The sequence below is a fragment of the Castor canadensis genome, chromosome 8 (assembly GCF_047511655.1).
Source record: "Castor canadensis chromosome 8, mCasCan1.hap1v2, whole genome shotgun sequence".
In the NCBI taxonomy this organism is placed as follows: Eukaryota; Metazoa; Chordata; class Mammalia; order Rodentia; family Castoridae; genus Castor; species Castor canadensis.
The window spans coordinates 96,719,132-96,739,446 of record NC_133393.1 but is presented as its reverse complement, the minus strand read 5'-3'; the positions used below and the strand labels follow the sequence as shown (position 1 = coordinate 96,739,446).

Sequence of the window (20,315 nt, the reverse complement as noted above, 5' to 3'; positions counted from 1 at the left end):
AGGTATGAGGATAGTTAAGACACTTAATAAACCAGATAGCATTCATTGCCCTCAACACAGAGAAACTAAAGCAGATACTTTAAAGCAACTGAGGCCAATAAGAGAAGGGGACCAGGAACTAGAGAAAATGTTAGATCAAGAAGAATTAACCTAGAAGGTAACACACATGCACAGGAAATTAATGTGAGTCAGCTCCCTGTATAGTTATCCTTATCTCAACTAGCAAAAACCCTTATTACTTCCTTTTATTGCTTATACTCTCGCTACAACAAAATTAGAGATAGGGGCAAAATAGTTTCTGCTGGGTTAGCTAGGGGGTGGGGGGAGAGGGAGGGGTTGAGTGGTAAGAGAGGGGGTAGGGGAGGGGGGAGAAATGACCCATTGTATGTACATATGAATAATAAAAAAAGGTTAACCATAACAGGAACATTAAAAATATTTTCTAGTTATTTTGTTTATGTAATAAGTTATTATTAACTATAGTCACCTTACTGTGCTAAAGAACCCTAGAACTGTTCTTCCTTTGTAGGTGCATATTTAAAAAGAATTACCCATCTTACCTATCCTCTTAACCTTTCTACTCACTGTGTCTATGAGATCATTCTTTTTTATTGGGGGTTGGTGCTGGTGTTTGAACACAGGGCCTGATGCTGTACCACTTGAGCCAAGCCACTCGCTTCTTGCTTTAGTTATTTTTCAGATAGGATCTTACATTTTTGCCCAGGGCCAACCTCAGACCATGGAACTCCTACTTATGCCTCCCATGTAGCTGGAATTACAGGTATGAACCACCAAGCTAGCTTATTGATTGGCAGAGGGTCTCATTTGCTTTTTGTCTGGTCTGGCCTGAGATTCTCCCAATCTGCATCTTCTGAGTGTCTGGGATTGTAGGTGTGCACCAATACATCTAACTGAGGTCATTTTTTTTTTTTACATTCTACATATGAGTAAGGTTATGTGGTAATTGTCTTTCTGTGTTTGGCTTAGCTCATGTCACATAATGTCTTGTAGGCTCATCTATATTTCCTGAAATGACAGGATTTCAATTTTTTTGGTAGAGCAGTATTTAATTATTTGTGTGTGTGTATCTCACTTTTTTTTTTTTACTTAGATGCTGATGGAAACCTGGAGTGATTTCTTATCTTGGCTGCTGTGAATAGTACTGCAGTAAATATAGGAGTGCAGATATTCTTTGGCACCCTGATTTCCTTTCCCGTGGGTATATCCAGTAGAGGGATGACTGGATTGTGTGGTAGTTCTATAGTTTTAGAAAGAGTCTACATAGTGTTTTCATAATGGCTGTACTAATTTACCTTTCCAACAGTGTATAAGTAATCCTTTTTCTCTGCATCCTCACCAGCTTTGGATGCCTTTAGCCTTTCTGCTGATAGCCATGCTAACTGGGATGAGGTGGTATTTCTTTGTGCCTTGATTTTTATCTCTGATGATTACTGATGTTGAGCATCTTTTTATATGTTTTTGGCCATCTGGCTTACTTTGTAAAATCTCTATTCAGGTCATTTGCTTATTTTCAAATTGGATTATTATTACTATTATTTTATTATTTGATATTGAATTGTTTGAGTTCTTTATATATTCTTATTATTAATCCCTTTTCAGCTGAATAGTTCACAAACATTTTCTCTCATTCTACAGGCTTCTCTTTGTTCTGTTGATTTTCTGTGTAGAAGCATTTTCATTCTATCTGCTTATTTTTGTTTTATTTCTCATGCTTTTAGAATCTTAACCAAAACATCTTCACATATACTAATTTTCTGAAGTGTTTCCTTGTGCTTTAAATGTTTGGAGTCTTTTATTTAAGTCATTAACCCATCTTGAGTTTATTTTTCTATATCATGAGATTGGAATATAATTTTATAGTGATAGATATGGGTCTAGTTTTATTCTCATTCCAAAACTGGACAAGTAAGCTAATAAAAGAGAATTATAGACCACTCACTTTAATGAACATAGAAACAAGAAGTTGAAACAAAATTCATCAACACACCAAAAAGATAATTTCCTACGATCAAGTTGATTTCATTCTATGGATGCAAGGATGGTTCAACATACACAAATCAATAAATGTAACACAGAACTAATAACAAAATCACATGATTATATCAGTTAATGCAGAAAAAGCCTTTGATAAAAATTCAATATCCTTTAATAGGCTGGAAGCCTTGGCTCAAGTGGTAGGGTGTCTGTCTACCAAATGTGAAGCTTTGAGTTCAAAACCCAATACCACCAAAAACAAAACAAAGATATTCTGTTATGATAAAAGCTCTGAAGAAACTAGGAACAAAGTAATGTACCTCAACATGATAAAGGTTATACATGACAAACCTGTATCCAACATAGTACTTACTGGGGAAATATTGAAAATTTTCTCCAAAGTCAGGAATGAGACAAGGCTGTCCTCTTTCTCCACTCTTATTTAATATAGTATTGTAATTTCTAGCTAGAGTAAGAAGACAGGAAAAAGAAATGAAAGGGATTCAGACAGGGAAGAAAGAAGTCAAATTATCCCTATTTGCACATGACAAGATCTTATACCTAAAAGATTCTAAAAACTTTGTTAAAGGTGTTTACCTTTAACAAAGCAGAATACAAAATCAATGTCCAAAAATCAGTAGCTTTCTTTTATACCAAAAATGAACAGATTGAGAAAGAAATCAGGAGAACAATCCCATTCATAAAAACCTCAAAAAATACCTTAGGATAAATTCAATGATGGAAGTGAAAGATCTCAACAGTGAAAACTATAAATCACTGAAGAAAGAAACCAGAAAAGACATTAGAAGATGGAATGACCTCCCTTGCTCATGAGTCAGCAGAATCAATATTTTTGAATGGCTATACTTTTGAAAGCAATCTATATGGTCAATGCAATCCCCATCAAAATTTCAATAACATTCTTCACAGACACAGAAAAATCAACCTTAAAGTTCACATGGAAGAACAAAAGACTTTGAATGGTCAAAGCAATCCTGAGCAAAAAAGAGCAAAGCTGGAATTATCATATCTGACTTGAAACTATTCTACAGAGCTATAGCAATAAAAACAGCATGGTACTGGCACAGAACAGATATGAAGATCAATGGAGTGGAACAGAAGACCCAGAAGTGAATCCACACAGCTATAGCTATTTCCTTTTTGACAAAGCAGCCCCAAACCATGTTGTACAAAAGATAGCCTCTTTAATCAGTGGTGCTGGGAAAACTGGATATATGTAGGTAGAAGATTGAAATAGATCCATGTCTCACTCTAGACTAATATAAATTCAAAGTTGATCAAAGATCTTGATGTAAGACTAGAAACTTTGAAACTGCTTACAGTAAAGAAGAAGAAAAACATTGGAACATATAGGTATAGGCAGTAAATTTCTGAATAGAACTCCAATAACCCAGCAAATAGGAGAACGATTGACAAATTCAATTGCATCAAACTAAAAAGCTTCTGCACAGCAAAGGAACAGTCACTAAACTGAAGAGAAAGCCTACAGAATTAAAGAAAATCTTTGAGAGCTCTTCATATGACAAGGGATTAATAACCAGAATATATAGGGAGCTCAAAGAACTAAACTCCCAAAGAATCAACAACCCAATAAATAAATGACTAAATGAGCTGAACAGATAATTCTCAAAAGAAGTACAAATGACCAATAAATACATGAAGAAATGCTCAACATCCCTGGTCATAAAATAAATGCAAATTAAAATGTCATTAGGATTTCATCTTACTACTGTCAAAATGGTTACCATTAAGAACACAAATAACAAATGATGACAAGAAACTCTTATACACTGTTGATGTAAATTAGTGCAACCACTGAGGAAAGTGGTATGGAAGTTCCTCAAAAAACTAAAACTAGAACTACCACAAGGTCCAGAAATACCACTCCTGGGCATATATCTGAAGGAATGTAATTTAGGATACAATAGAGACACTTGGACACCCATGCTTATTGTAGCACTATTCATAATAGCCAAGCTATGGAAACAGCTGAAATGTCCTATACTGATGAATAGATTAAGAAAACATCATATATGTATGTATGTATATATATATACACACATATATATATATACACACATATATATATATACATACAAAATGTCATATATATGTATACATGTCATATATAATAATGTGTCATATAATAATAATGAGGAACTATCATTCAGCCATAAAAAGGATGAAATTATTTCATTTGCAGGTAACTGGATGAAACTGGTGATCAATCATTATGTTAAGCAAAGTAAGCAAGGTTTAGAAAGATAAAGGTTGCATGTTTTCTCTCATATGTGGAAGCTAGACCTAAAAGATGAATTAAAAATATTATAAATACATGTATGTATATTATATATATGTATTTATAATGCATATATACACATGTTTGTAAAAGGCTGTTTAAGGAGGCTAGGGGGAGGTGGGAGAGGAAAGGAGAATGATAGATTGTAAATAATATTGAAATACACTGTATTTGTGTATGTAGATGGCATAACAAAATGCACTGAAGGCTCTTGAGTAATTTGAGATCCTGGGGATAGAGAGTAGTAGAGGGGTTTAATCTGATTAAAATACAATGTATTCACATGTGAAATAGCTTGGTGTAACCCCTTAAAACAATGAATATACACTTACAAAATGGACAGGAATGTAAAACTGCTCCAGTTCAAGGATGGTTACTAGTGGGAGGGGGGAGGTGAAAGGTGAAGGAGGATGAATATGTTCAGTGTACTTTATATACTTGTATGAAAATAGAACAATGAAACCTTTTGAAATTGCTTTAAGAAGGGGGAAAGGAGGATGAGGGAGAACAATAGAGGGGGTGAATTTAACCAAGGTACATTGTAAACATATATGGAAAAGTCACAATGAAACACCCCTCACAATTAATATATGCTAACAGAAATGTAAAAGAATGAACAAAATAAAAAAGAAAATAATGAATTTTTAAAATATAAAAATGTTTTTATCATGAAAGTATGCTGAATTTTATCAAATCATGTCTTGCAATTACTGAGATGGTCATAAATGTTTCATTATTCATTCTGTTGAATTAATGTGTCATACTTATTGATTTGAATATATTGAACCATCATTTCATCTTCGTGGTCATTTGGAAATATATCTGTATCTATATCCATATGGATATAGATACAGATATATATGGAAATTAAATTACTCTTGTTGATTATTTCTAGTTTTATTTAATTGTGGTCAGCAAAGATATGTGGTATGTATTCAGTTTTTAAAAGGATGCTGACACTTTCTTTTTAAGGCCCAGCATCTAGCCTATCCTTGAGTTGGTTCCATGTGCTCATGAGAAGAAAATGTGTTCTGCAATTGTTGCACAAATTGTTCTATACATTCTTTTAGGTCCAGTTTGTCTACAGTATAGTTTAGCTTCTCTGTTTCTTTATTTTTCTGTATGTATCATTTCTCCATTGTTGAAGTGGGATGTTGAAGTCCTCAATCTTTATTTCATTAGCATCTCTCTCAATAATATATGCTCTATACATTTGGATACTCTGGTATTGGGCAAGTATATGTTTACAACTGGTATATCCTCTTGTTTAATTGATCCTTTTATCATTATACAATACTTTTGTGTCTATTCATTTTGACCTTTAAATCTGTTTTACCTGATATTGTTACTCCTGTTTACTTTTAGTTTCTGTTTGCATGGGATAATTTTTCCATCCTATTATTTTCAATCTATGCATTTATTCACTGGTGAAATGAGTTTCTTATAGGCAGCATATGGCAGCATATGGTTGAGTCTTTTTTAACAAAAACTTTTCACCCAGTATATCATTTAATTGGGGGAATTTAACTTGCTTACATTGATGCTTATTATTGGCCTATAAGAACCTTTTCTTATCATTTGGTTGTTTTCTCATTACTTTATATACCCTCTTTTCTATTCTTCCTCTCTTATCGTTTATTTTTATGGTTTGTTTTAGTGGTAAGATTTGATTCCTTTCTATTTCTCACTTATGTATCTGTTTTATCAGTGTATTTTATGTTTTTGATTGCTTCTGTGATGTTAACTATCATTCTTTACTTCTAGATATGTGGCACCATTGAGCATTTCTTATAAAGGAGATCTAGTGGTGACAAATTCCAATATTTGTTTGCAAGGTAGAGATTTTATTTCTCCTTCATATCTGAAGGCTAGATTAGCTGAACTTAGTGTTTTTCACTGGTAGTTGTTTTTTCCTGCACTGTGAACCATATATCATCCAATTTTCACCAGGCCTGTAAGGTTTCTGCTGAGAAATCTGCTGTTAGTGTAATGGGAATTCCCTTATATGTGACCTGACACTTTTTCCTTGCTTTCCATTTTCTTTTTGTAATTTTAATTATGTTAAGGCATAATCCACATTGGCATGGAACTTGCTAGGGAGCCCAGGTTGGCCTCAATCTCATGATCTTCCTGAGTCTGTTCAAAGTGCTAGGATTGCAGTCATGCATTATCATACCCAACTTCTCTCTCTGTGGATCTGTTTTTTTTTGGGGGGGGGTTGAAACTCCATTTTCCAGATATAATACTAAGTTATAGGAATTCTGACTTAATACCTAGACCATATTGCCACACAGACTGGTAAATATTTGGACTAATGCATATAGAAAGGCTCTTGTTTATCCAGAATATGGAGCACATGTAGTTAGATTTTATTTGTTTGTTTTTCCATTGTGATATTTCCATGCAGGCATATATTTTACTTTGATCAAACTCACCTTCTTTTATTATTCTTGGTTATCCTCCATCTACTTTCTCCCTTTTTTGTTACAGTGTTTAGTAGCTTTCACTATACTATTTTCATATAGATATGGGCATTTTGATCATATTCACTCCCTATCACCTTCTCCTTTCCCTCTCCTCCTTCCTCTAGTTTCCTCCAAACACTTCTACATTTAACTAGGTCTAGATTCTGCATATGAGAGAAAATATGAGATATTTGTTTTTCTGAGCTTGGCTTTTTTTTAAACTTAATATGACTATCCCCAATTCCACACATTTTCCTGCAAATGACATAATTTCATTTTTTATGTCTAAATAAAATTCTACTCTGTACATATACCACATATTTTTATCAGTTGATGGGAATTAGGCTGTTCCCATACTTGGCTATTGTGAATAGTGCTGCAATAAACATGGTTATACATGTGTTTCTATTCTATGCTGCCTTACATGCTTTTGGATGTATGCCCAAAAGTGGTGTAGTAGGACTATATGTTAGTTTTATTATTAGATTTAGGGGGAACCTCCATAATTATTTCCATAGTGGCAGCACTTATTTACATTCCCACCAATAGTGGTTAAGGGTTTTTTCCTCCTGTCATCCTCATAAGCAATTGCTGTTATTTATTTCCTTGATAATAACCATTCTGATAGGGATAAAATGGAATTTCAACGTAGTTTTGAATTGTGTATTCTTTATGTTGAAGAAAGTCACACATTTCTTCACGTGTTTATTGGCCATTTGTACTTCTTCTGAGGACTGTAGGTTCAATTCATTTTCATATTTATTAATGGGATTATGGGTTTATTTTTTGAGCTCTTTATATACTTTGGTTATTAACCACATGTCTAATGAATAGCTGACAAAGTTTTTCTCCCATTTTGTAAGTTGTCTCTTCATTCAATTCTTTACTTTGATGTGCAGAAGCTTTTAAGCTGATTGAATCACATTTACTAATTCTTGATCTTGTTTTCTGAGCTATTTGGAGTTCTATTCAGAAAGTCATTGTCTATGCCTATATCTTCAAGTTTGTTCATTATGTTTTTTTTTATTCATATGTGCATACAAGGCTTGGTTCATTTCTCCCTCCTGCCACCACTCCCTCCCTTACCACCCACTCTACCCCCTCCATCTCCCCACACCCCTCAATTCCCAGCAGAAACTATTTTGCCCATATTTCTAATTTTGTTGTAGAGAGAGTATAAGCAATAATAGAAAGGAACAAGGGTTTTTGCTGGTTGAGATAAGGATAGCTATACAGGGAGTTGACTCACATTAATTTCCTGTGCGTGTATGTTACCTTCTAGGTTAATTCTTTTTGATCTAACCTTTTCTCTAGTTCCTGGTCCCCTTTTCCTATTGGCTTCAGTTGCTTTTAAGGTATCTGCTTTAGTTTCTCTGCATTAAGGGCAACAAATGCTAGCTAATTTTTCAGGTGTCTTACCTACCCTCACACCTCCCTTGTATGCTCTCACTTTTATCATGTGCTCAAAGTCCAATCCCTTTGTTGTGTTTGCCCTTGATATAATGACCGCATATGAGGGAGAACAAATGATTTTTGGTCTTTTGAGGCCAGGCTAACCTCACTCAGAATGATGTTCTCCAATTCCATCCATTTACCAGCAAATGATAACATTTCGTTCTTCTTCATGGCTGCATAAAACTCCATTGTGTATAGATACCACATTTTCTTGATCCATTCGTCAGTAGTGGAGCATCTTGGCTGTTTCCATAACTTGGCTATTGTGAATAGTGCTGCAATAAACATGGGTGTGCAGGTGTCTCTGGAGTAACCTGTGTCACAGTCTTTTGGGTATATCCCCAAGAGTGGTATTGCTGGATCAAATGGTAGATCAATGTTTAACTTTTTAAGCAGCCTCCAAATTTTTTTCCAGAGTGGTTGTGCTAGTTTACATTCCCACCAACAGTGTAAGAGGGTTCCTTTTTCCCCGCATCCTTGCCAACACCTGTTGTTGGTGGTGTTGCTAATGATGGTTATTCTAACGGGGTGAGGTGGAATCTTAGTGTGGTTTTAATTTGCATTTCCTTTATTGCTAGAGATGGTGAGCATTTTTTCATGTGTTTTTTGGCCATTTGAATTTCTTCTTTTGAGAAAGTTCTGTTTAGTTCAGTTGCCCATTTCTTTATTGGTTCATTAGTTTTGGGAGAATTTAGTTTTTTGTGTTCCCTATGTATTCTGGTTATCAGTCCTTTGTCTGATGTGTAGCTGGCAAATATTTTCTCCCACTCTGTGGGTATTCTCTTCACTTTAGAGACCATTTCTTTTGATGAACAGAAGCTTTTTAGTTTTCTGAAGTCCCATTTATCTATGCTATCTCTTAGCTGCTGTGCTGCTGGTGTTCCATTGAGAAAGTTCTTGCCTATACCTACTAACTCCAGAGTATTTCCTACTCTTTCCTGTATCACTTTAGAGTTTGGGGTCTGATATTAAGATCCTTGATCCATTATGAGTTAATATTGGTATAGGGTGATATACATGGATCTAGTTTCAGTTTTTTGCAGCCTGCTAACCAGTTTTCCCAGCAGTTTTTGTCGAAGAGGCTGCTATTTCTGGATTGTATATTTTTAGCACCTTTGTCAAAGACAAGTTGGTTATAGTTGTGTGGCTTCATATCTGGGTCCTCTATTCTGTTCCACTGGTCTTCATATCTGTTTTTGTGCCAGTGCCATGCTGTTTTTATTGTTATTGCTTTGTAATATAGTTTGAAGTCAGGTATCATGATACCTCCAGCATTGTTCTTTTGACTGAGTATTGCCTTGGCTATTTGTGGCTTCTTGTGTTTCCATATAAATTTCACAGTAGATTTTTCAATCTCTTTAATGATTGTCACTGGAATTTTGATGGGAATTACATTAAACATGTAGATTACTTTTGGGAGTATCGACATTTTTACTATGTTGATTCTACCAATCCATGAGCATGGGAGATCTCTCCACTTTCTATAGTCTTCCTCAATCTCTTTCTTCAGAAGTTTATAGTTCTCCTTGTAGAGGTCATTCACATCTTTTGTTAGGTCATTCACCTAGGTATTTGATTTTTTTTTGAGACTATTGTAAATGGAATTGTTTTCATACATTCTTTTTCAGTTTGCTCATTGTTAGTGTATAGAAATGCTAATGATTTTTCTATGTTGATTTTATATCCTGCTACCTTGCTATAGCTATTGATGATGTCTAGAAGCTTCTGAGTAGAGTTTTTTGGGTCTTTAAGGTATAGGATCATGTCGTCTGCAAATAGGGATATTTTGAGAGTTTCTTTACCTATTTCTATTCCTTTTATTCCTTCTTCTTGCCTAATTGCTCTGGCTAGGAATTCCAGTACTATGTTGAATAGGAGTGGAGATAGTGGGCATCCTTTTCTGGTTCCTGATTTTAGAGGGAATGGTTTCAGGTTTTCTCCATTAAGTATAATGCTGGCTGTAGGTTTGTCATATATAGCTTTTATAATGTTGAGGTACTTTCCTTCTATTCCTAGTTTTCTTAGAGCTTTTATCATGAAATGGTGTTGGATCTTATCAAAGGCTTTTTCTGCATCTATTGAGATGATTAAGTGGTTTTTGTCTTTGCTTCTCTTAATGTGGTTTATTACGTTTATTGATTTTCATATGTTGAACCACCCCTGCATCCCTGGGATGAAGCCTGCTTGGTCGTAGTGAATAATCTTTTTGATGTGCTGTTGAATTCTGTTTGCCATTATTTTGTTGAGGATTTTTGCATCAATGTTCATTAAGGAGATTGGTCTGTAGTTCTCCTTTTGGAGGTGTCTTTGCTTGGTTTTGGGATAAGTGTAATACTGGCTTCATAAAATGTGCTTGGCAGTTTTCCTTCCCTTTCTATTTAGTGGAATAGTTTAAGGAGGGTTGGCATCAGTTCTTCTTTAAAGGTCTGATAGAATTCAGCAGAGAATCCATCAGGTCCTGGACTTTTCTTTTTGGGGAGACTCTTGATTTCTGCTTCAATTTCATTTTGTGTTATAGATCTATTCAGGTGATTAATTTCAACTTGGTTCAGTTTTGGATGATCATATGTATCTAGAAATCTGTCCATTTCTTTAAGATTTTCAAATTTATTTGAATATAGGTTCTCGAAGTAGTCTGTGATGTTCATTATGTTTTTCTCTAGTAGATTCATTGTTTTAGGTGTTGCATTAACCTTGATTCATTTTGAATTAATTTTTGTATGAGGATAAGAGATAAGGATCTAGTCTGATTTTTTTTTGATGATAGAGAACTTTAATTATAATGGCTCAGTTAAGGAAGAAAGAAAAACCACCAGACTCTGAAACTCAGGAAGATGAATTTGAGATTGACAATGAAGGGATGATGGCCATTTCCCCTGAACAGCTTTTCCAAGTCCATTTCTGAGGAAACCTCACCACCTCGGGAACTTCTGAAGACTCTTCTATGTGAGTTTTCTGATGCTGATTGAGGTAGGCATTTCTGCTGAAGCATTTCTCACAGCTGGCACATTTGTAAGGCTTTTCTCCTATGTGGTTCTCTGGTGCCTGATAAGGTTAAAGCTCTGACTGAAGCACTCACCACACTCGGGGCATTTATAAGGTCTCTCTCCTGTGTGTGTCCTTTGGTGAATTGCCAGGGTGGAGCTCTGACTGAAGGTTTTCCAGCCCTTAGAACATCAGTAAGGCTTTTCACCTGTATGTGTTCTCTGATGTCTAATGAGGTGGGAGCTAAGACCAAAGCTCTTCCCTCATACATAGCATTTATATGGTTTTTCTCCATCTTGAACTCTATATTTTTCTATCACATTGCAGCTTTGATGCAAACTTTCTTCATATTTAGAATTTCTTTCAGATTTCTCTCCTGTGTGTGTTTTTTGGTGTGTTACAATGTTTGAACTTCGACTAAAATTCTTTCCACATTCTGGACAGTGATAGGGTTTTTCTCCTGTTTGTATTCTCTGATGCTTTATTAGAGTAGAATTACAACCAAAGCTTTTTCCACACTGATGACATTTGTATGGCTTCTCACCTGTGTGTGTCCGCTGGTGACGAATCAGGCTGGAACTCTGAGTAAAACTCTTTCCATAATCTGGGCATCTATAGGGTTTTTTTCCAGTGTGGGTTCTCTGATGTTCTACTAGAACATAGCAGTGGCTGAAGCCTTTTCCAAAAACAGAACACTCATACGGTTTTTCACCTGTATGTGAACGGTGATGCTGAATAAGGTGAGAGCTGCTACTGAAACTCTTTCCATACGCAGGACACTTATAGGGTTTCTCTCCCGTGTGAGTCCTCTCATGGATAATAAGATGGGAAGTATTGCTGAAGCTTTTCCCACAGTCAGCACACTGGTAGGGCTTCTCTCCTGTGTGTGTTCTTAGATGCTGAATCAGGTGAGAACTGTTACAAAAGCATTTCTCACACTCAGAGCATTTATAAGGCTTTTCTCCTGAGTGACTTCTCTGGTGAGTACGCAAATGAGAACTATTACCGAAACCTTTCCAACATTTAGGACATTTGTAGGGTTTATCTCCAAAGGATGAATTCAACTGGACAGAATCATTGTCATGTTCTCCTGGATCCCATTCCCTGTGGTGGGGTTTTTCCTTTTCTTTCCCTGTAGAATTTCTCCGAATCTCTGACTCGCCCTCATTCTCACAGGAATTGTGACACCAAATTTCATCTTCTACAGACCTTATCATTGGCACTTGTTTGGTGTCCTCATGCTTAGAATGCTGTAGACCACGTCCTTTACACCATTTTAGAGCTCTCTCTTTAAGCTCATCTGCCTCAGGATTATTGTGCTGAAGAGCTCCCAAATTATTCTTACTTTCATCTGTTCTTTCTACATATTCTCAAGTACATCTTGTAACAAATGCTCCAAGCACTCAGTCATCTTCTTAATCCCTCACATGTAAAGGAGCTTTTAAAATTTTCCTTCTTTGTGAAGCCATCAGAATCTGGGAGCAACTGTTCTTTCCCTTGTTCCATCACAATGATCACAGTCAGGCTGGGGATCAGAAATCTGTTTGGGGGGCATGCACACAAGGCACCCCGCAACCCCAGCAGTCCAGAAGGAAGGAGCCCCCGCCCATTCTGACCCCACCAACCCAGAACCTAAAACCCCCAGACCCGGAAGCTAGTTTGATCATTCTATAGGTGGATATCCAGCTTTCCCAGTACCATTTGACAAAAATCAAATGGCTGTAACTGTGTGGATTTGTTTCTGAGTCTTCTACTCTGTCCCATTTTCTTCATGTCTATTTTTGTGCCAGTACCATGCTGTTTCTTTTACTGTGACTCTGTACTATATGTACAAAATATATAAATATAACTATATATATTTAATATATATTATATATATTATTTATATATTAGCCAATGTATATTAAATAATATATAATAATACAAATATATAGTAAATATTATTATATATATTATTTAATATATATATATATTTTTGGTTAAAATTGATCTCTCCATTGACTTTTTAAAAAAATTTTTATTTATTTATTCACATGTGCATACACTGTTTGGGCCATTTCTCCCCCTTGCCCCCTGCACCTTCCCTCTTCCCCCAAGCCCCCCTCACTTCCAGGCAGAAGCTGTTCTGCCCTTTTTTCCAATTTTGTTGAAGAGAAGACATGAGCAATAATAAGAAAGACAAAGCATTTTTGGTAGTTGAGATAAGAATAGCTATACAGAGAGATTTGTAGCATTTCTTCAATGTACAAGTGTGTTACAACCCACATTGTTTCATCTCTACCTGACTTTTTCACTAGTTCCTGATCCCTTTCCCATATTGACCTCTGTCACTTTAGCTTTTATTGGTTGAGATGGGGTATTATGACTTTTTTCCCAGGCTGCCCTTGTTCCATTATTCTCCTGATCTCCACAGGCTGAGTTACCAGACCTGGCTTCATTATATCTTCTTGTTTGAGTGTTCCCTTTATTAATGTGTAGTGTCCTTATCTCTTCTGACTAATTTTGGCTTGAAGTCCACTTTGTCAGATGTGAATATAGCTACTCCTGCTTGCTTTGGCTTCCACTCACTTGGTATAGTTTTCTATTCTTTCACTTTTAATCTGTGTGTGTCTTTACCAGCGAGGTGTGTTTGTTGTAGACAAATTGGATTCTGTTTTTAAATCCAATTGGTCAGTTTGTGTCTCTTGATTGGAGAGTTAAAACCATTCAAATTTAGATTATTATTGAGAAGCATTTGCTGATTCTTGTGATTTTTTTGGCTTTATTTCCTGATGGATTTGAATATTGTTTGCTCTTATCTTTTGCCCTTATTCATATTAGGATTTTGCTAGTTTGATGTGTCGAATATGTTTGATTATTTTCCAATTCTCATAAATTCAACTATTCCTCTTATGAAATTTATTCTTTCATGAACTCTTATGCTTGTGAATGTCTTTCTTCCTTCTCTATGTGTAGTATTCCTGTAAATATCTTCTGTCATATAGGCTAAGAAGGTATATTGATTTAGCCTATGATTATTTTGAATGATAACTGCTGGATATAGTAATCTTAATTAGCAATTATTTTTTTCACAGCTTGAAATATATTTTTATTCTTTCCTGGATTATAGGGTTTCTGTTGAGAAGGTAATAATGATGTGTTTGCCTTTGAGAATAAGTTGCCATTTTTCTCTTACAGTTTTCAATGTACATTTTTGTTCTCTTGTCTTGGCATTTTAACTGTAAGGTGATATGGAGAGTTTTTTTTTCAAGTCTTTGACCGTTTGGCACTCTAAATGCTTCCTGTATGAGAAGTCTATATCTGACCTAAAAATTGGAGAGGATCAAAGATGGTGGTTAGGGTAGAGAATCAGAAATCCTAAGCTCTGTGACTCCAGAAACCAACTTGAGACATCAGAGCTACACTTGGGTAATTCTGATTGCTTCTAGCCAAAATGATAACTGCCATCACATGAGGTGCACATAAAATTCAAGGACTGGCACTTAAATCAGCCTTCAATTGCACCTAACATTCTCAAAAATCCCATGTGGCATAGCCAGTGAAGCATGTCCCACCTTGGAGAAAAGTCCCCTGGTTTCTTTCTTTTCTTTCTTCCTTTCTTTCTTTCTTTCTTTCTTTCTTTCTTTCTTTCTTTCTTTCTTTCTTTCTTTCTTTCTTTCTTTCTTTCTTTCTTTCTTTCTTTCTTTCTTTCTTTCTTTCTTTCTTTCTTTCTTTCTTTCTTTCTTTCTTTCTTTCTTTCTTTCTTTCTTTCTTTCTTCTTTTGCCCCAACAAGCAGAAGACAGTATCAATCAGAATCACACTGCAACATCCTGGTCCCTTAACCCGTGGAAAGTCTCCCTATGCCACGCCACTTCTCCCTGCTGGCCAGTTCCAAAGCTGCTTGTGTGAATCTGCAGAACAAGCAGGTGAGCATCACACACCACACATGACTCCCCTACCTACAACCAGGAAATAATCCAGTGCAGCCCCTGGGCAGAATGAACCCCCCTCTCCCAACAAAACTGAAAAGTATAACCAGTGAACTCTTAACAGTGACAGCAGAACCTGCCCTAGAGAATGGGAGTGGGCAAGGAGCCAAACTCTCAATGCTGATCTCTCAATGAACAAACACAGGAAAAGCAACAAAGGCTGAGAGCAGGAGTGGGGCAACAAGCCAACCTCTAAGAGAAGCTGCTAGCACTGAGCAGAGGTTGGGAGAAGTGTGAATGCTGAAGGCAAGGTTGGGGCAATAAGCCAACCTCCCAAAGGAGCTGTAATCAGTGAGCAGAGGTCCAGAGAGGCACAAAGGCTGAGAACATGGGTGGGGTGACAGGTCTATCTCCTTAAGTGGGGCAGGTGGTGGATCCCAGAGCTGATCTTCTGGGACAGAGGGCAGTATTCAAAGCTGAATTGCCCCACCTTGCAGGGGGAGGAGCTAACCAAACAGAATTGCAGCTGTTGGGCAATGCAGCTTCTGCTTGGTGAAAACAACAACTCTGACCACCCTGCAGGAACTGGCAGAGTTGCCTCAGCTTCCAATTATAATTTTCCCTGTGGACAGAAGGAAAAAACTACTCACAAGCCAGTCACCTGGCAAAACATCAGAGCTCCTGCTTGCATGCCAATACCAGGATTAGATGCTTAAGGAATACCTCCAGAACTTTTACCATGCAGATGGAAATTTTTGCTTTTTCTGTGCTTGGTGGTTTTTTTTGTTTATTTTCTGTATAGTAACTTCACCATCACTATTTTCTTATCTCTATTCTTATCCCTTTCACTTTCTTTCCTTTTCCTGGGCTACAATCTATTGTTCTCCCTCCCAACTACTCTTTCTGCCGCTTCATATAGACTTTCTCCCTCTGTCTTCACCTCTCCCTCCTATCCTTCCCCAACCTGTCACCACACTACCCCTCCCTCTTACACACTCACCACCTGTTGACTTGCCTACTGTACCAACTATACACAACCCCACCCCCTTGTAATCCCTGACACAAGCACCCTCCACTACAACAACAGAAATATACCAAAACACACACAAGGCCACAAAACCCAGCAGCACCCATACCTCTTCCCACCCTATTCCTGCCTCCCCTTTTAGTGCCACCTTTACCAAATACCCAAATTTCTATATGTAGCCAAATAATTATTACCCTCACAACTCCCACTGTTTATAGATATCATCACCAAGGAGTCTTCTATATAATATATGAGCAACTAGTCTGGCATTGAAACTGTGACATCATTATTGGTAAATTACATCTCCAGGCCAGGGACAGAAAGAGCACATCAACTTAGCTAACAACCAAGTTAGTCACAACACAAAAATTAAATCAAGGGAAAGAAAACAGGCAATTAAAACCACCAACTAGCCTATCAAGAGCACCAAGTGCAGCAATGGGAAGAGGAAGGGATGGAAACCTCATTCCTCAAAAAAAAAATTCAATAGAAGATTCAGTGGGAAATGAAGGAAATGGATACACAGTTCCTGACCACAACAAAACAATGATAAATGTCACTGAGGAGCCCAGTGATATCCACAAAAAAACTCTCAAAGAGGGAATCTTGGAAGAAATCACTGAGAAACTCATGGAGAAGATACCAGACATGGTTAACCAGAATGTACAAGATACACTCAAGAAATTTCAAGACACCAAAAATAAGAACATGACAAGATACAGAAAATAAAAAAAAAGAACTCAGAGAGGACTTCAGAAAACACCAAAGTGAAACAAAGGACACTATAAAAAAAGAGGTATATGAATTAAAGATATAAAACAAGTTGAACAAAGATGTGGAAAACCTCAGAAAAAAGAATCAAACAGAAATCCTGAAAATAAAGTCCCTTTAATGTAACAAAAAACACAGTGGAAAGTCACTCTAGCAGACTAGGAAAAGTAGAAGACAGACTCTCAGAGCTCGAAGATATAATAGAAATTAAAGAAAAAAACAGAAGAATTCTTAGTCAAACAACTCAAGAACTATGAAAGGAATATGCAAGAACTCAGCAACTCCATCAAAAGACCAAAACTGAGAATCATGGGCATTGAAGAAGGAGAAGAGGTCCAAGCCAAATGGATATGTAATATATTCAATAAGATAATAACAGAAATTTTCCCAAATCTCGAGAAAGTTTTGCCCATTCAGGTACAGGAAGCCTCCAGGACACCAAACAGACTCAACCAAAATAGAACCTCCCCATAGCACATTGTCATTAAAACAACAAGCACAGAGAACAGAGAAATAATATTGAAAGCTGTAAGAGAGGAAAAACAAATAACCCATAAAGGTAAACCCATCAAAATAACAGCAGATTTCTCAACAGAAGCCTTAAAAGAAAGAAGGGCATGGAATGAGGAGAAATATAAGCCAATCTCCTTAATGAACATTGATGCAAAAATCCTCAGTAAAAAATGACAAACCAAATCCAACAACGTATCAGAAAGGTCATTCACCACAACCAAGTCAGCTTCATCCCAGGGATGCAGGGATGGTTCAACATATGAAAATTAATAAATGTAATATAGCACATTAATAGAAGCAAGACAAAAACCACATGATCATCTCAATAGATGCAAAAAGAGCCTTTGATAAGATTCAATATCACTTCATGATAAAAACTATAAGAAAACTAGGAATAGAAGGAATGTACCTCCACCTCAACATTATAAAGAGTATATGTGAAAAACCTACAGCCAACATCATATTTAATGGAAAAACTGAAACCATTACCCTAAAATCAGAAACTAGGACAAGGGTAAGAATCTCCCCACTCTTACTCAACATAGTCCTGGAATTCCTAGCCAGAGCAGTAAGGCAAGAAGAAGAAATAAAAGGAATACAAATAGGTAAAAAAATAGTTGAAGTATTTGCAGATGACATGATCCTATATCTCAAATACCCAAAAAACTCTACCCAAGCACTCCTAGATACCATAAACAGCTTCAGCAATGTAGCAGGATACAAAATCAACTTACAAAAATCAGTAGCCTTTCTATACATCAACAATGAACAAACTGAGAAAGAATATAGGGAAACAATTCCATTTACAATAGCCTCAAAAAAATTCAAATACCTAGGAATAAACTTAACAAAGGATGTAAATGACCTCTATAAGGAGAACTGCAAACCACTGAAGACAGAGATTGAGGAAGACTACAGAAGGTGGAGAGATTTCCGGTGTTCATAGATTGGTAGAATCAGCATAGTAAAAATGGCTATACTACTGAAAGCAGTCTATATGTTTAATGCAATTCCCTTCAAAATCCCAATGACATTCATCAAGACAATTGAGAAATCTATCCTAAAGTTCATTTGGAAATACAAAAGACTACAAATAGCCAAGACAATACTGAGCTAAAGGTCTGTTTTGAAGTTCAGAAAATTTTCAGTCATGTGTTTTTACTAAAGCTCTCAATTTTTAAATTTTGTTCATTGATCTTCAGTTCCAAGATATTTGTTAGTTCTTTTTTTTTTGGTAATACCTACTAAAATCAAGTTTTTCATTCTGATCATGTTTTCTTTATTTCACTGAATTATTTACCTCTATTCTTTTGTGTTTTTCTGAATGCCTTAAGTACAATATTTTGAATTCCTTTTGTGGCATTTCATACATTTATTTTTCTTTGATGTCTTCAACTTAAAGTTATTTTGTTACTTTGGAAGCATCATGTTTCCTTGCTTTTTCATGTTTTGTGTGTGTGTTCATATACGTGTGTGTATATTGCATTAATATCTGGGCATCTGGTAGAAGAGTTACCTTACCTAATTTTGAAATAGCTGTTTTAGGGAAAGTATTTTTCTTGTAGATGATCATAGTATGTCATTTGGTTAGGATGTTTTGGATTTGGTTTTGGGTGGGTGTGGTAGTATAGTTTCCATGTGAGTTCTTCAGCTATAGTAAATATAGTGGTATCTTGAATGTGTTTCACTGGGATAGACTTAATGTATTTGTGAAAATAGGTATGGACCTTGCTGGGGGTGGGGACTGATGAATGGGCTGGTGCTCAGACTCTATTGGGTGAGTCATGGTGTGATAGAGATGATGGTGGTGGAGGTGTCTTCACCAAGATTGTGAACTGTCAATTGGGTCAGTTCCTAGGCCCCACATAGGATCATCTCTTAGTGCTAGAGGAGGACTTGTGATGGGGATGGCATTTATGGTTTTTTGGCCCTGGTACATGTCAGTCCTGGTCATGGGTGAAGACTTTTGGCCAAGATGGACCACTTGTTCCTTGAAATGAGAGGTATTATGTAGGCTTGGGAGCTAGAATCATGACTGCACCACTGGGTCTAGTTGGGAATTGCGATCTTTTGTGTGAGTATGGTGGAATGACAGCAGGCCCTCAGGGATGGGAAGATGTGCTGCCTACTGGCCTTTAGGGCAGGATGCATTCTAGTAGTGGCTTCGTTTTCAAGAAGACACTGTAGCTGCTGTAGCATCTTGAGTCCTTGGTAGTAGAGGGGATGCAATGTGCATTTCTTCTCTGTAGCAGTGCTGCTGTATAGGATCTAAGCATCCACTCAAACTGAACTCAGGGCATGTGATAACTGTGGGACTCTCCTATAGCTAAGACTGGTAGTGATTATGACAATAATTAGGGTGGTTGAGGATCTTACCTTTCAGTTATGGCCAGAGAGCCAAGTTACAGCTACCAGATGCTTCATTCTCCATTCTGCAGCTACCTCAAGTTTCTGTGCCATACAGAACTTCTGTTACCCCTGCTGAGCTCTGGTGTTCTGCCTCCTTAAATTGTCCTTGAAGTGTGGTTAGTTATTTTTCTTTGTGGAGGAGATTGCTGAAAGTGTATTATTTGGCTCAAATTAAGTTATGTTTTAGTTTTAATGAATACATACTGAAATTATGGTTTTCTTATAAATTATGAATATTTTTATTGTAAACATTCCTTGTGTCCATGTTGTTTTTACAACTGGCATTTTTCTTCTTTTAGGTTTTATTTTATAATTAGGTAAAGTTCACACTGTCTACAATTAATACTTTTCATTGATGCTTATAGATGAATACTTTGCTATAAATAAATATAGAATATTTCAATCACTTCAAAAGATTAACTGTTCTCTTTTTATAAGTGTCACCTTCCACAGAAATGACCACTAC

At 36.4% G+C, this 20,315-nt stretch overlaps 1 protein-coding gene across 1 annotated transcript; it reads right to left on the bottom strand.

Annotated features, from left to right (window-relative positions):
* Positions 1 to 11,033: 11,033 nt before the first annotated feature.
* Positions 11,034 to 12,857, bottom strand: LOC109674790 (uncharacterized). Its single transcript, XM_074081770.1, is given in 3 exon segments — positions 11,034 to 11,270; positions 11,273 to 12,571; positions 12,648 to 12,857. Coding segments are annotated over 3 exon segments (1,587 nt in total). The 5' UTR covers positions 12,727 to 12,857; the 3' UTR covers positions 11,034 to 11,061.
* Between the last annotated feature and the right edge of the window lie 7,458 nt (positions 12,858 to 20,315).